The sequence below is a fragment of the Piliocolobus tephrosceles genome, chromosome 2, assembly GCF_002776525.5.
Source record: "Piliocolobus tephrosceles isolate RC106 chromosome 2, ASM277652v3, whole genome shotgun sequence".
Lineage (NCBI taxonomy): Eukaryota > Metazoa > Chordata > Mammalia > Primates > Cercopithecidae > Piliocolobus > Piliocolobus tephrosceles.
This window is the reverse complement of record NC_045435.1, coordinates 45397873-45411439: the sequence shown is the minus strand read 5'-3', so window position 1 is coordinate 45411439 and position 13567 is coordinate 45397873. Positions and strand designations below refer to the sequence as shown.

Here is a 13567-nt window from a genome sequence, read left to right as displayed (position 1 = left end):
GTCCCAGCTACTTGGGAGGCTGAGGCAGGAGAATGGCGTGAACCCGGGAGGCGGAGCTTGCAGTGAGCTGAGATCCGGCCACTGCACTCCAGCCTGGGTGACAGAGCGAGACTCCGTCTCAAAAAAAAAAAAAAGAAAAAAACAGCTATTATAACTATGGTTAAGACTATAAAGAAAAATATGCTTGTAATGAATGAAAAGGAAAAAAGAACTAAATGGAAATTCTAGAACAGAAAAATGCAATAAAAACTGAAACAAATATGCACTGAATGAGCTTAAGAGAAATATTAGAAGTTGCAGAAGAGTCAATGAAATTTAATACTGAACAACAGAAATCCTCCAATCTGAAGATCAGAGAGAAAAGAAGGGATTTAAAAAAATAATAACAGGGCCTCAATGACTTGGAGAACAATAACAAAAGGTCTAATGTAAGTGTAATTAGAGTCCCAGAGGAAAGGAAAGAATGGAGAAGAAGAAATATTTCAAGAAATCATGGCCAAAATGTTTCCACATTTGGTGAAAGACATAAAGATATCAATGTGTACATTCAAAAAGCTCAGTGAACACCAAGCAGAAAAATACAACAAATTGCTTAAGCATTCCAATATTGCTTAGGAACCTTAAATAATATACACTTTAAATATAATTCTTATATCTTTCCACTTAAAATCAGAAGCAGGCCAGATATGGTGGCTCACACCTGTATTCCCAGCAATTTGGGAAGCCAAGGCAGAAGAATCACTTGAGCCCAGGAGTTTGAGACCAACCTGGACAACATAGGAGACCCTATCTCTACAAAAAAATTTTTTTTTTTAATTAGCAGGGTGTGGTGGCACGTGCCTATAGTCCCAGTCGCTTGGAAGGCTGAGGTAGGAGGATTCCTTGAGCCTGGGGGATCAAGGCTGTAGTGAGCCATGATCATACCACTGCATTCCAGCCTGGGTAATAGGGTGGGACCTTTTCTCAAAAAATAAATAAATAAAATCAGACATATAAAATTACTCAATACAACTTTTAAATGGTCATTGCAAGACTAATCTGATAGATATTCTAATATGGATTCTGGCACCAGTATGCCTGGGTTTCACCAGGGTGGACCAAAGACTAAATGTGTGCCTTTGGGCAAATTATTAAGCCTCTCTGTGCTTCAATTTTCTTGCATGTAATATGGTGATGATAACAGTATTTACCTCATAGGGTTGTTACAAGGATTAAAAGAGTTAATCTTTGTAAAGAGTTTATATAATGCCTGGAATTCAATAAATGTTAGCTATTATTATTATTAAGCCAGATCCTCTTAGGCATTACTAACACTTCAAATGACAAAAATACACAAATTATACCTCAGGCTAACACAAAAGTATGGGTTTGATTTACTTCATCATCCTATATTTAATTCTAATCTTCCCAGATTGGGAAGGGAAGACACTTATCCACCAAGAAAACAATTTTACTGTCCCAAACAAGTTGGGGTTACCATCTCAGCAGGTTGAGGTTGCTTATCGTGCAGAAACTTTGGGCCACAACACGAGCTCTGGGGCGGCATAGATGCAAGATATTTCCTGTGGCCCTCTGCCGTGTTGAGCTCTTTTCTACTGTGGCCATAGCAACAAGACCCAATTCCCTCCCACTGCAGTGTGGTCATTTGTTCCCAAGAGTCGTCAGTACCCACATCCAGTGCCTCGTACACAGTAGGTGTGCCTATAAATATCTGTTGAATGATGACGTACACACATTAAGTGGATGAATAGAGAGGGCCAGGGAAACTAGATGACAGTTAATTAAAATGAGAGTTTTAGGAAATCAACCATGGCAAACTGAGAAAACACTTCATTATCTGCTCCTTTTGTCTTTTTTTTTTTTTTTTTTTGAGACGGAGTCTCACTCTGTGGCCCAGGCTGGAGTGCAGTGGCCGGATCTCAGCTCACTGCAAGCTCCGCCTCCTGGGTTCACGCCATTCTCCTGCCTCAGCCTCCCGAGTAGCTGGGACTACAAGCGCCTGCCACCTCGCCCGGCTAGTTTTTTGTATTTTTTTGGTAGAGATGGGGTTTCACCGTGTTAGCCAGGATGGTCTCGATCTCCCGACCTCGTGATCCGCCCGTCTCGGCCTCCCAAAGTGCTGGGATTACAGGCTTGAGCCACCGCGCCTGGCCCTCTTTATCTTTTCTTTACTTGAATACAAAAGAAATGACCAATGGTAAGGCAGGGGTAGAAGAAATGGCCCAAAAGCTGGGCTACACACATCTAAAACTCTTCCTTCTTGAATGACATGTTTTGAGGAATAAGGATGCTATGAAATTAAAGGCTTCACTGCACAGGTTGCATTTCTCACTTGCTTGGCTGTGGTATGAAACCTGTACCCAGCACCTTTACTCTAATTCTTGGCGTTTCCTGCCTACTAAGTCATCGTACTACCATGCCCTCTATATTTTAATCCACCCTCCACAGAAACAAGTTATTCTTCTGAAGCAAGAATCTGTGATGCCACTTCCTGCCATCTATGGCTCCTGAATACTTACAGGATGTGATGTTCAAACTTCTTATTCACACTACTCAGGTCCTTTATAATCACATCCCCGGCCAGGTGTGGTGGCAGCTCATGCCTATAATCCCAGCACTTTGGGAGGCTGAGGCAGGTAGATCACCTGAGGTCAGGAGTTTGAGACCAGCCTCACCAACATGGAGAAACCCCGTCTCTACCAAAAATACAAAATTAGCCAGGCGTGGTTGCACATACCTGTAATCCCAGCTACTTAGGAGGCTGAGGCAGGAGAACCGCTTGAACCCAGGAGCAGAGGTTGCAGTGAACCGAGATTGCACCATTACACACCAGCCTGGGCAACAAAGCGAGACTCTATCTCAAAACAAACAAACAAAAAATCATAGGCCAGGTGTAGTGGCTCACACCTGTAATCCCAGCACTTTGGGAGGCCAAGGCGGGGGGATCATGAGGTCAAGAGATGGAGACCATCCTGGCTAACACAGTGAAAACCCGTCTCTACTAAAAATACAAAAAAAAAAAAAAAGCCAGGTGTGGTGGTGGGTGCCTGTAGTCCCAGCAACTCGGGAGGCTGAGGCAGGAGAATACTGTGAACCTGGGAGTTGGAGCTTGCAGTGAGCCAAGATGGCGCCACTGCACTCCAGCCTGGGCCACAGAGTGAGACTCTGTCTCAAAAAAAAAAAAAAAGAAAAGAAAAATCATGTCCCCATGTTCCTCTTCAACTCTGTCTTCAGGTCACAAAATCTGAGATGCAGTCACCCTGTACAACTCACCATTCTCTGAAATGTCATATATTTTCATTCCTTCCTGCCTTGATACATGCTATTTTTTTTTTTCTGCCTGAAACACCATTCCCAATGTCCTCAGTCTAACTCAAAGATAGCCTGCTCAAACATAACCTCTAACAAGACCTCCCATCTCTACCAAGTAGTGATGTTACCCTCTTTTGTATCCCTAAAAGCCATCTATATAGCTTTCTATTATGTCACACACCACACCACACAGGGGCTCTTTGCTATCAAGTGTGTCTCCGCCAGCCTGTGAGTTCTTGCAGGTAGAGACTATCACTTTCCCGGCTCTATGTCAGCAGCTCCTTTGTGAAAGGGCTGTCCTAAGTGGTACTCATAAATGTTGGTTGAATGAATGAAAGCAAATAGAGGAAAGTAAGGTCAAAACTAAGAGCTAGATTTTAAAGTCAAACCAATCTGGGTTTAACTCCTAGGCTCCACCATTTACTAGCTGTATGAAATCTTGGGCATATAATTTCACTGCTCTGAGTTCTGGTTTACTCATTCCTAAAAAGTTGATAAGGAAAGTAATACCCACTTCATTGGGTTTTATAAGAATAAAATAGGATAAAACATGCAAAGCAGTGAGCACAGTACCTGGTATCACAGCAAATGCTCAATAAGCAGGAACTAACAATGATAATGTATAATGAATAGTAACAGAATCTCAGAAAATGAAAATATAACAGGCATGACTGCAATTGGATTTGTACCGGGCTACATACCTGTTTTCCACTCAGTTGGTAGAAGGAAATTTTCTGTCCCCAGTCAGCCACAGCTAGGATGTCATTACGTTCCTCTCTAATCAACAGAAGATAAAAGACATTATGAAGGGCCACAGCCTGCTGATGAGTATAGCACCAAGGGCTTAAACAACAGGAACAAGAGAGCCCTGGCTTCAGGTTGCCAAATGTTGTACAGCTTTACTGAGGTCAAAAGTTGTAATTTGGCCCAACCCATCCATCAGTCTTATGGGATGAAGCAGAGGTGAGGTTTAGCCTTCCTGGGATCTGCTGTTTCACTGAGTCCTCTGCTATGAGCTTATGGTGCTGGGGACACTGCTACAGCTGAAGAATATAAACCTCTCATTTCAGAGCTTACTGGGGAGCAACACTAAGACAGACAAGGCTCCAATATTGAGACTGCTTTTCTCTTACATACTGGAAAATGTTGGGAGATGGCGGAGAAACATCTCTTTCAATACAAAGGCATTTTTTAATAGAAGGGAAACGTGCTTGCTCTTCCTGAAGAAAGAACATTAACACCTAAAAATAGGTTCTCCTGCAGGTGGGGGTCCCTGCACAAGTGAAATGGTTTCTGACTGACTCTAATTTTCAAAAAAGAGCAATGGGCTCTCTGAAAACATGCAACTTGTCTTTGAAACTGAGAACCTATGGGGATCAGTGCCATGGGGCTGGGACTGCAGGACCAGCACATAGGAGAAACTCCCTTGCCTAAGCCTAGGGAGCAAGCTACCTGGGAATCTAGTTCAAGAGAAAAGTGGCAGCACGTGGTGGCTCACGCTTGTAATCCCAGCACTTTGGGAGGGTGAGGCGGGTGGATCACCTGAGGTCAGGAGTTCGAGACCAGCCTGGCCAACATGGGGAAACCCTATCTTTACTGAAAATACAAAATTAGTTGGGTGTGGTGTCGCGCACCTGTAATCCCAGCTATTCCAGAGGCTGAGGCACAAGAATCACATAGAACCCGGGAGGCAGAAGTTGCAGTGAGCCAAGATCGTGCCACTGCACTCCAGCCTAGGTGACAGAGCCAGACTGACTCAAAAAAAAAAAAAAAAAAGAAAAAAAAGAAAAAAAACAAAAGCATTCCTAGCCTTTGAGGCTGGGTCTTAATCCACCAAATGTTGCCTCTTTGTTTATTAATTCCAGCTTTTCTGATCCCAGTGTCTTGTGGTCACCTGGTAGCACCACTGGAAATGTAGGCAGACAAGCTAAGGCCTTGTTTGTAAAACCCAGTCAAGAGTGGCAAATGTCATAGGCACTAACCCAAAACTAAGGGAAAAGAGACAAAGACCGAGAGGGATGTTAACGAGGGAGCCTGCAGATGATCTTTGTGTGAACTGGCACTGAAGTCCAAAGTACAAACAATCCAGGAGCCCAGCCCACCAGTGAGCCCTTTGGGGAGGCCACATATGGCTCTGGGCTGGGCTCAGTCCCTGTGAGGTGGATTAGTGATTTTCAACCCCCTTTTACCTCCTAGGGTTGTAGGATTCTTTACGAAACAAAAACTCATGTTGAAACAATCAAAAGCACTGAAATGGGGACCCAAAGCCATACCTTCCTCCTTTACTGTCCCCACTTCCTAGCCCCCATGACCTCAGGGTGGGATTCTTCCAAGGAAACTCAGATACCATGGAAAACAGTTCGGAAAGTCCCAAGCTAGATCTCTACTGCTCAATTGTGATATCCTGGCTACCCCAGCTTTCCCCACTCTAGCCTGCCCATGCTTTCCCTACAGGCAATCTTGACTGAAGAGAAGAATGAATGACTAGACAGCCAGGATTTGAGTGTGAGGACTGTGGCTAAGGTAAGGGCTTCCTCTCTGACATGCATCCTAGAAAATGCAAGGTAAGGTAAGGGATAGTGTGGGAACAGGCTAAGAAACGTGTCCAGTAATAGAGGAAGTGTTGAATGATGGGGCATCCACAAAAGGGCACACTCTTCAGCCGTTAAAAATCATGTTCTTCGAAGGATTTATAATGTTACTGGAAAGGGGTCACACTATAATGTTAAGTGAAAAAAAAGCAGAATATAACTTAGTTAATTATATGAACACACTAAAAGACTGAAGAGAAATACACTAGATTGCTAATAGTGACTTCCTCAGGTGATGGGGTTTTATCAGAAAAGCTGAACTTTCTCCTTTAGTCTTTTCAGTATTTCCTATAGTTTCTCACAGGATCACTTTATAACCCACACACAATTTTTAAGGGTGTGTCTCCTTTTTTTGAAGGAGCTTTCACCCACAGTTCCCCCACGTCCCTGTACTCCCTTGGCCAAGGAGCTTAACATCCGTCCTGGCAAGTCTGTGTGGGGCCTGGGCCCTTACCAGGAGGGTTCCCACTCACTGGGACACACTCACAAGTTGTCGTCCCCGGGACTGTCGTCTTCTTCCTCTGGTTCTTCCTCCTCTGCCTCACTACCCTGACTACTGTACACTGCTGACTTCAGAGTGGAAGGGATTTCCTGAATATATCTGTTGACAATGACATCCTCGGCATCCTCATTCTCCCTGTTCATCCAGAAACTCTCCCATCGGCTGTAGACAGTAAGTAGTTGTTCAAAATTACATTGCCTAGAACTACACTAAAACTATAATTTAAAATCCTGTCAAGGAGCCCCTGGGGGTCGGGTGCGGTGACTCAATGCCTATAATCCCAGCACTTCGGGAGACCAAGGCAAGTGAATCACCTGAGATCAGGAGTTCAAGACCAGCCTGACCAACATGGTGAAACCCTGTCTCTACCAAAAATACAAAAAATTAGACAGGTATGGTGGCATGTGCCTGTGATCCCAGCTACTCGGGAGGCTGAGGCGAAAGGACTGCTTGAACCTGGGAGGCGGAGGTTGCAGTGAGCCAAGATTACACCACTGCACTTCAGCCTGGGTGACAGAGTGAGACCCTGTCTCAAAAAAAAAAAAAAAAGATAATAAAAATAAAAAATAAAAGGAGCCCCTGAACCCTACCTGGAGGAAGACAGCCACCAGTTATACAGGACATCCTGCTTCTCATGAATTAAAAATGGTAGCCTAGAGCCACAAAGTCCTCTGCAGCCACAAATCAAACAGCAGGAACTCTGGGGTGGGCTAATGGCCTTTGATAGCATTACACATGCATGGTACAGCATGAGCCAGACAAAATTATTCAGGAAGAAGCATAATAACCTTCCAAACAACCTTCTAAATCAAGTAGGCAACCATCTGTAAAGTGACATTGAGCTGGTAAACAAGTAGGACCTTTAATTTACTTTCAGAGGACTCCATAAAGGATACTGATGGTTTAATAGTATCATAGGCTATATAAAGAGCATATAGGGTCAGGTGCAATGGCTCACACCTGTAATCCCAGCACTTTGGGAGACTGAGGTGTGTGGATAACCTGAGGTCAGGAGTTCAAGACCAGCCTGGCCAACATGGTGAAACCCATCTCTACTAAAAATACAAAAAATTAGCCAGGTGTGGTGGCGGGCACCTGTAATCCCAGCTACTCAGGAGGCTGAGACAGGAGAATTGCATGAACCCGGGAGGTAGAGATTGCAGTGAGCTGAGATTGCACCATTGCACTCCAGCCTGGGCAACAGAGTGAGACTCCATCTCAAAAAAAAAAAAAAAAAAAGCATATAATTAGTTTACTGTCAAAGTCACATGGACATAGAAAGGAAAGTGTGTACAAAATTTGAGAAGGTAGGTGTCAACTGCTCATGTATCTCTAGGCTTTAGGGATGTCTGCAAACTTAATTTTGACTTTCTGGCAAAGGCAACAAAAAGGCTCATGAAAAAGCTATTTATTAACAGGTGGGCACATATTCTGCCCAAACTTGGAGGGAAGAACTAAAAAAGGAAAGGCAAAAATGAAGCCACAGTAGACAGCTCCACTATTGATTCATAAGGAAACAGTCCTCCTGCATCACTCACACACCACACACACACACCATATTCATGTACATGTGCATGTACACATATGTATGCATGCACGTGTGCACACATGCCACACACACACTTTGGCCTGGCCTAAATAGCTCATCTGCTTTGCTAAAATCTCCAGGATGCATTCCAAAACTCAACTTTTGAGCAGGCTCTTAAAAAATTCCATACATTCTTAGGTAGGAGGACCGTTACAAAAAAAAAAATTCATAAAAATGGAACAGGTTCTAAAACAGACTATTCAAGTGAGGTGAGAAGCCTTTGAATCTAGGGAGACCTCAGGAAGACAGAAAGCCCTTCTTCATGATGGTGTTTGTTCTAGAAGGAGGACAACTTAAAGAGTACCTTGAAGGGTTCCAGCAGATGGACCATACTGGTGAAAGGGAGCCCCCTGGCCGCTCGATCTTCACTTTCTCCTCGCCATTTTTGTTCCGTATGCTGATGATCCCATTGAACATCCCCAGTGCCAGGTACTGACCATCATTTGTCCAGCTGTGCACACAACCAACAAAAGGCATGGGGATAGAGGAAGCACCCCACAGAAGGTAAAATTAGTGAGGATGATGCCTTGGTTTGAAATAAAAGTCTGATGAGGCAGCAACAGCTGGGATGGATATGGTTTCATTATTGCCAGTCCTGACATAAAGTCAGAGGATCAAACTTAAAATGCTATTTAGTTCTGTAATCAACAGTGAGAAGTGAAGGTACCATTTGGTACCTTTTTCTGAGCTCCCCCAGCCCTGTGTACACACCTCTATGACAGCCCTTACCTTGTGCCTACATCTCTAGGCCAGCCACCACTTCCCACTCTCCATCTCAATCCCCTCCCACTTAAAGAGCACCTTAAGAACAGACTTGGTGTCTTCCAATCCCTAGGACAGTGCTTGCTTTGTAGAAGGTGCTCAGATGCTGAACGGAAGGGATATACTCCTAGAAGCTGAACACCTACCATTTAGAGTGTCTGCTGTACACCAGGTGCTGTCCTGCATGCTTTACCCTCATAAGTTTGTGCATATTTCACAACAATCCCGTCAAGTCAGTATTTTTACCTCTATTTGTCAGATTTGTCAGATGAGGAATACAAGGCTCCAGCTCAGAAAGATTTAGTAACTTTCTTGAGGTCACATGGCCTGTCAATGACAGATTCTGGATTCTAATCCAGGTCTAGCATCAAAGTGTGGGAGGGAAAGCTTTCTTCCTCATAGATGCTGCCTGGACAATGACAGCCTCACATTTTCTACAAGCCTCCACTCAGTATAGCTGGGTGTTGAGGCTTGTTGCTAGGTAACTGCATGAAGGCAACTTGTAGTTCTCTTTTGCTTCATGATCAAAGGCATAGGTCTTTCCCATTGAGGAGACCAAAAAAGAAGAAAGAAGGAAATACAGGGGCCTAAACCAACTACTTAACACAAGACCTTCTCCGCTGCATGAAATAATTGGATTTTGAAAGTCTGTGTGGAAGACGAAGGAACATAAATCTTATTGTCAGAGCTGCACTTACCTGCAGCAGATGATCTTGCTGCTTGATTTGTGTTTGGAGACAGACTTCTGTTCAGGAGACCACAACCCTTCAATGCACAATAATATAAAAGAAGATGGATTGGTTGGAATACTACCCAGCAATAAAAAGGAACAAATAATTGAAACATACAACAACTTAGATGGATCTCTAGGACTTTATGCTGAATGAAAAAACACAATCTCAAAAGGTCATATACTTACTGTACGATTCCATTTCTATAACATTCTTGAATGACAAAATTATAGAAAGGAGAATGGATTTGTGGTTACCAGGGTTTGGAAATAACTGGAGGTAAGGTGAGTAGATATGAGAGTAAGTGGTAACTTCATGGTGATGGCTTAGCTCTGTGTTGCACTGGTGGTAATCTACACATGTGGTAAGACAACAGAACTATATAATATACACACTTTGTGCCAGTCTCAGTTTCCTAGTCTTGATATTGTATAATAGTTATGTAAGATGGACCCACTAGGGGAAACTGGATGAAAAGTACATAGACTTCTTGGTACCATCTTTGTAACTTACTATGAATCTATAATTCTTTCAGAAGAAAAATAAGATAGATTGGTAAAGTGCCAGCCAACTTTTCAGGGATCTGACTCTCAAAGAAATGACAATTTCACTGTTCATAACTCTGACATTGCAACCAGAATATAACCTAGCATTTAAAATAACAATGATGCTTTCTGAAAATCTAGTTTTCTTTCATAGGTCTCAATCACAACACATGACCCTATCTGAGCTGTGCCTCTTGCACGGCATACTGGTCACCTAAGGCTTGCTCCCCCTGTCCCAGATGCCCTGGCTAGTGCCTCATAGCAACAAGTATATGTCTAGATAACATAAGCAAATTATTCTATTTGCCAAGTTGCGAAGTACAATCAAGAAGGTAACTCCAGTGCACAAATATATAGACAACTGCAACATCAAACAAGTTATTTTTTGCCTTTCCCCTAGTCCAAAACGCTTCCTCCAAACATTTTGACTTGTGCACATGTTATCTGTGTTTCACTAAGCCTGGCTGGAGCTCCCAGCTGGAGGAACCTCCTTCTTCCTGGGCCTCCTTCAGCAGTGCTTAGCAGGGCAGGCTTTGTATGCAATCACCTGGTCTAAGGTCCAAGACCTGGTTCCTCTACCTACTAGCTAAGGGACCTCTACCTCTTTTTCATCAGTAGGGTGGGAATAATACCTGACACCTCAGGGGCTGTCATAAAGCTCAAATAAAAATTCATTTCTAATCCTTAGAACAGTGCCTAGCACACTGCAAGCATTCAACTTTAATATTGTATTTTTAAAAATCCTACCTTCCCCTAAGACCACAAGCTCCTTGAGGGTAGGGATTCTATTTTGTCTTTTTAATCTTCCATTATAAGCATACAGACCAGTGCTTCACATGAAGAAAATGCTATAAAATACGTTAAACAAATGATAGGCCTTTCTCCATGTATTTATACAATTGGCTTTCAATTCCGTTCTCTCTTTTGAACCTCAGAACCAGAACCATATCAGTGAGACAGTGAGCAGCATGCTCCTTTTAGATAAGGGAACTGAAACACTGAGAGGGATTAGGCCTCTGACTTCTCATCTAGTGACTCCATTGTATCCACTAGCAAGGAACACAGACTGATAGAGCTGAAAACAGAATTAACCATTAATGGAAATAACCTACAAGCCTCTGCCCAATTTCACTCCCTTCCTCCCTCCATAGACATTTTACTGATACCTCTTTCGTGCCAGTACTACAAGTACTGTAATGCTGGCACGGGACCATGGCCAGGATGAACTCCTCAAGGTGTTCAGCCCCTCAGGGAGGACAGCTACAGCCGCCCCAACAAGTAATGATGACAAACTTTGCAAGAAGTACAACTGCAACAGTGAAGAATGTCACATGCACACAGATGTGGGTCAATACAAAGGTGAGGACAACTGCACTGTCCCTGCCACGGTGAGTCAGGGAAGGCTTCCCAGAGGCAGTAACACCAAGGGAAGGCTTCCCAGAGGCAGCAACATCAAGTTATGCCTGTGCCCTCCCAATCTTCTTACCACTTCCTTTGCTGGGGCCCTTCCTGTAGTCTCTGATGTCCTACTAGAGTAGAGGTCACCATTCACTATCTTGGTTTCTACACGATTTAAAGAATAACTGTCAGCCTCTCCTCAGCCATTGAAGGCAGAGAAGTAGTATTAACTCTCTCAGGATAAAATCACCATATTCTGAATGCATTTCAGCATTTTTAGCCCAGATTTTCAGTTATTTCAGGACAGGACATCAGGAATCAGAACCTACCAAAGTCACTGGAGGAACAAGATGCCAGTTGATGAGTAATAGGATTGTAGGAGACACACTGTATAGCATCATTGTGCCTGGGAAGTAAACAACTGTAGATTACTATGCAGCAAACCACAAGCATTTAAGTGGCTACAACTGAAGATTTTAATAATGAGCCCACAGCCTCTGACTACAGACCACTTGCACTTCTGCAAGTAACCAACAAAAAGCACAGAAATTAATTCTCCTACTCCAAAATAATTAACCCTTCTCACCCACTGTTTTCTTATTTATAGAGATGGGGACTCGCTTTTGGCCAGGTTGGTTTTGAATGCTTGGCCACAAGCAATCCTTCCACCTTGGCCTTTAGGTGCTTTATTTGTGGTTGTTACTCTTACTGTTTTGCGGAGGCCCAGAAATTAAGATGGAGGTGCAATGAAAACATTACAGACCAAGATCTGGAAACATGAGAGATCCTTCGACAACAATGAAAACTGAGCAAATCATGTACCAAGCATGGCACCTCAGCCCCAGTTTTATTCCTTCACTTGTGGGTAATACTTTACTTACAACATCACTCATTCATTCATTCATTCATTCAAAAATTGTTTGTTGATTTGTACACCCATGTTCATAGCAGCATTATTCATAATAGTTAAGAAGTGGAAGCAACACAAGTGTCCATCAATAGATGAATGGATAAAGAAAATGTGGTCTATATATACAATGGAATAATATTCAGACTTAAAAAGGAAGGAAGCTGAGCCCAGTGGCTCACACCTGTAATCCCAGCAGTTTGGGCACTCGAGGGAGGACTGTTTGAGCTCAGGAGTCATAGTGAGACCTCACCTTCACAAAAAATAATAATAATAAAGAAAAAAAAAGGAAGTAAATTCTGACACATGCTACAACACAGATGAGCCTTGAGGACATTACGTGAAATGAAATAACCCAGCCACAAAAGAACAAATACTGTATGACTCTACTTATATGAGGTATGTAAAGCAGTCAAACTCAGAGAGAAAGAAAGTAGAATGGTGGTTTTCAGGGGCTGGGGGTATGAGAGAAGGGTGAGTAGGTAATTTGAAGGATACAGAATTTTAGTTTAGTAGGATAAAAGAGTTTGGGAGATTGGTTGCACAACAATGTAAATATATTTAACATTAAACTGTAAACTTAAAAAGTAGTTAATATGATAAATTTTATGTCATGTATATTTTACCACAATTGAAAAGAGGCCAGATGCAGTGGCTCATACCTGTAATCCCAGTAGTTAGAGGACAGATTGAGCCAAGGAGTTCAAGACCAGTATGGGCAACAAAGTGAAACCCTGCCTCTACCAAGAAAAAAAAATTTAAAAATTGGCCAGGTGTAGTGGTGTGCACCTGCAGTTCCAGCTATTTGGGAAGCTGAAGTAAGAGGATTATTTGAGCCTGGGAGGTTGTAGTTGCAGTGAGGTAGGTACCACTGTGCTGTAGCCTGGTAGACAGAGCAAGATCCAATCAAGAAGGGAAGGGGAGGGGAGGGGAAGAGAGGGAAGAAGGAAGGAGGGAGGAAGGAAGGGAGGGAGGGAGGGAGGAAGAAAAGAAGGGAGGAAGGGAAAGAAAGGAAGGAAGGAAGGAAGGAAGGAAGGAAGGAAGGAAGGAAGGAAGGAAGGAAAAGAAGGAAGGACTGTTGAGTACCAATTATGGGCTAGGCATTGTATCAGGGACACAAGAGTGAGAAAAAAAAAGATGCAGTATCTGCTCTTATGGAACTTAGGAAGGAAGGAAGGAAGGAAGGGAAGAAGGAGAAAGAAAGGAAAGAAAGAAAGAAAGAAAGAAAGAA

The 13567-nt window shown here is 43.1% G+C and overlaps 1 protein-coding gene across 1 annotated transcript in view; it reads right to left on the bottom strand.

Moving 5' to 3' along the window:
• Positions 1 to 13567, bottom strand: part of IFT122 (intraflagellar transport 122) — a 78250-nt gene that overhangs the window by 39358 nt on the left and 25325 nt on the right. Inside the window, exons 5-9 of the mRNA XM_031935083.1 lie at positions 11759 to 11835; positions 9454 to 9520; positions 8298 to 8444; positions 6391 to 6567; positions 4014 to 4089 (exon numbers count right to left, since the gene is read on the bottom strand). Coding sequence (XP_031790943.1) covers positions 4014 to 4089; positions 6391 to 6567; positions 8298 to 8444; positions 9454 to 9520; positions 11759 to 11835 — 544 coding nt within the window. The remainder of the gene's footprint in view (positions 1 to 4013; positions 4090 to 6390; positions 6568 to 8297; positions 8445 to 9453; positions 9521 to 11758; positions 11836 to 13567) is intronic.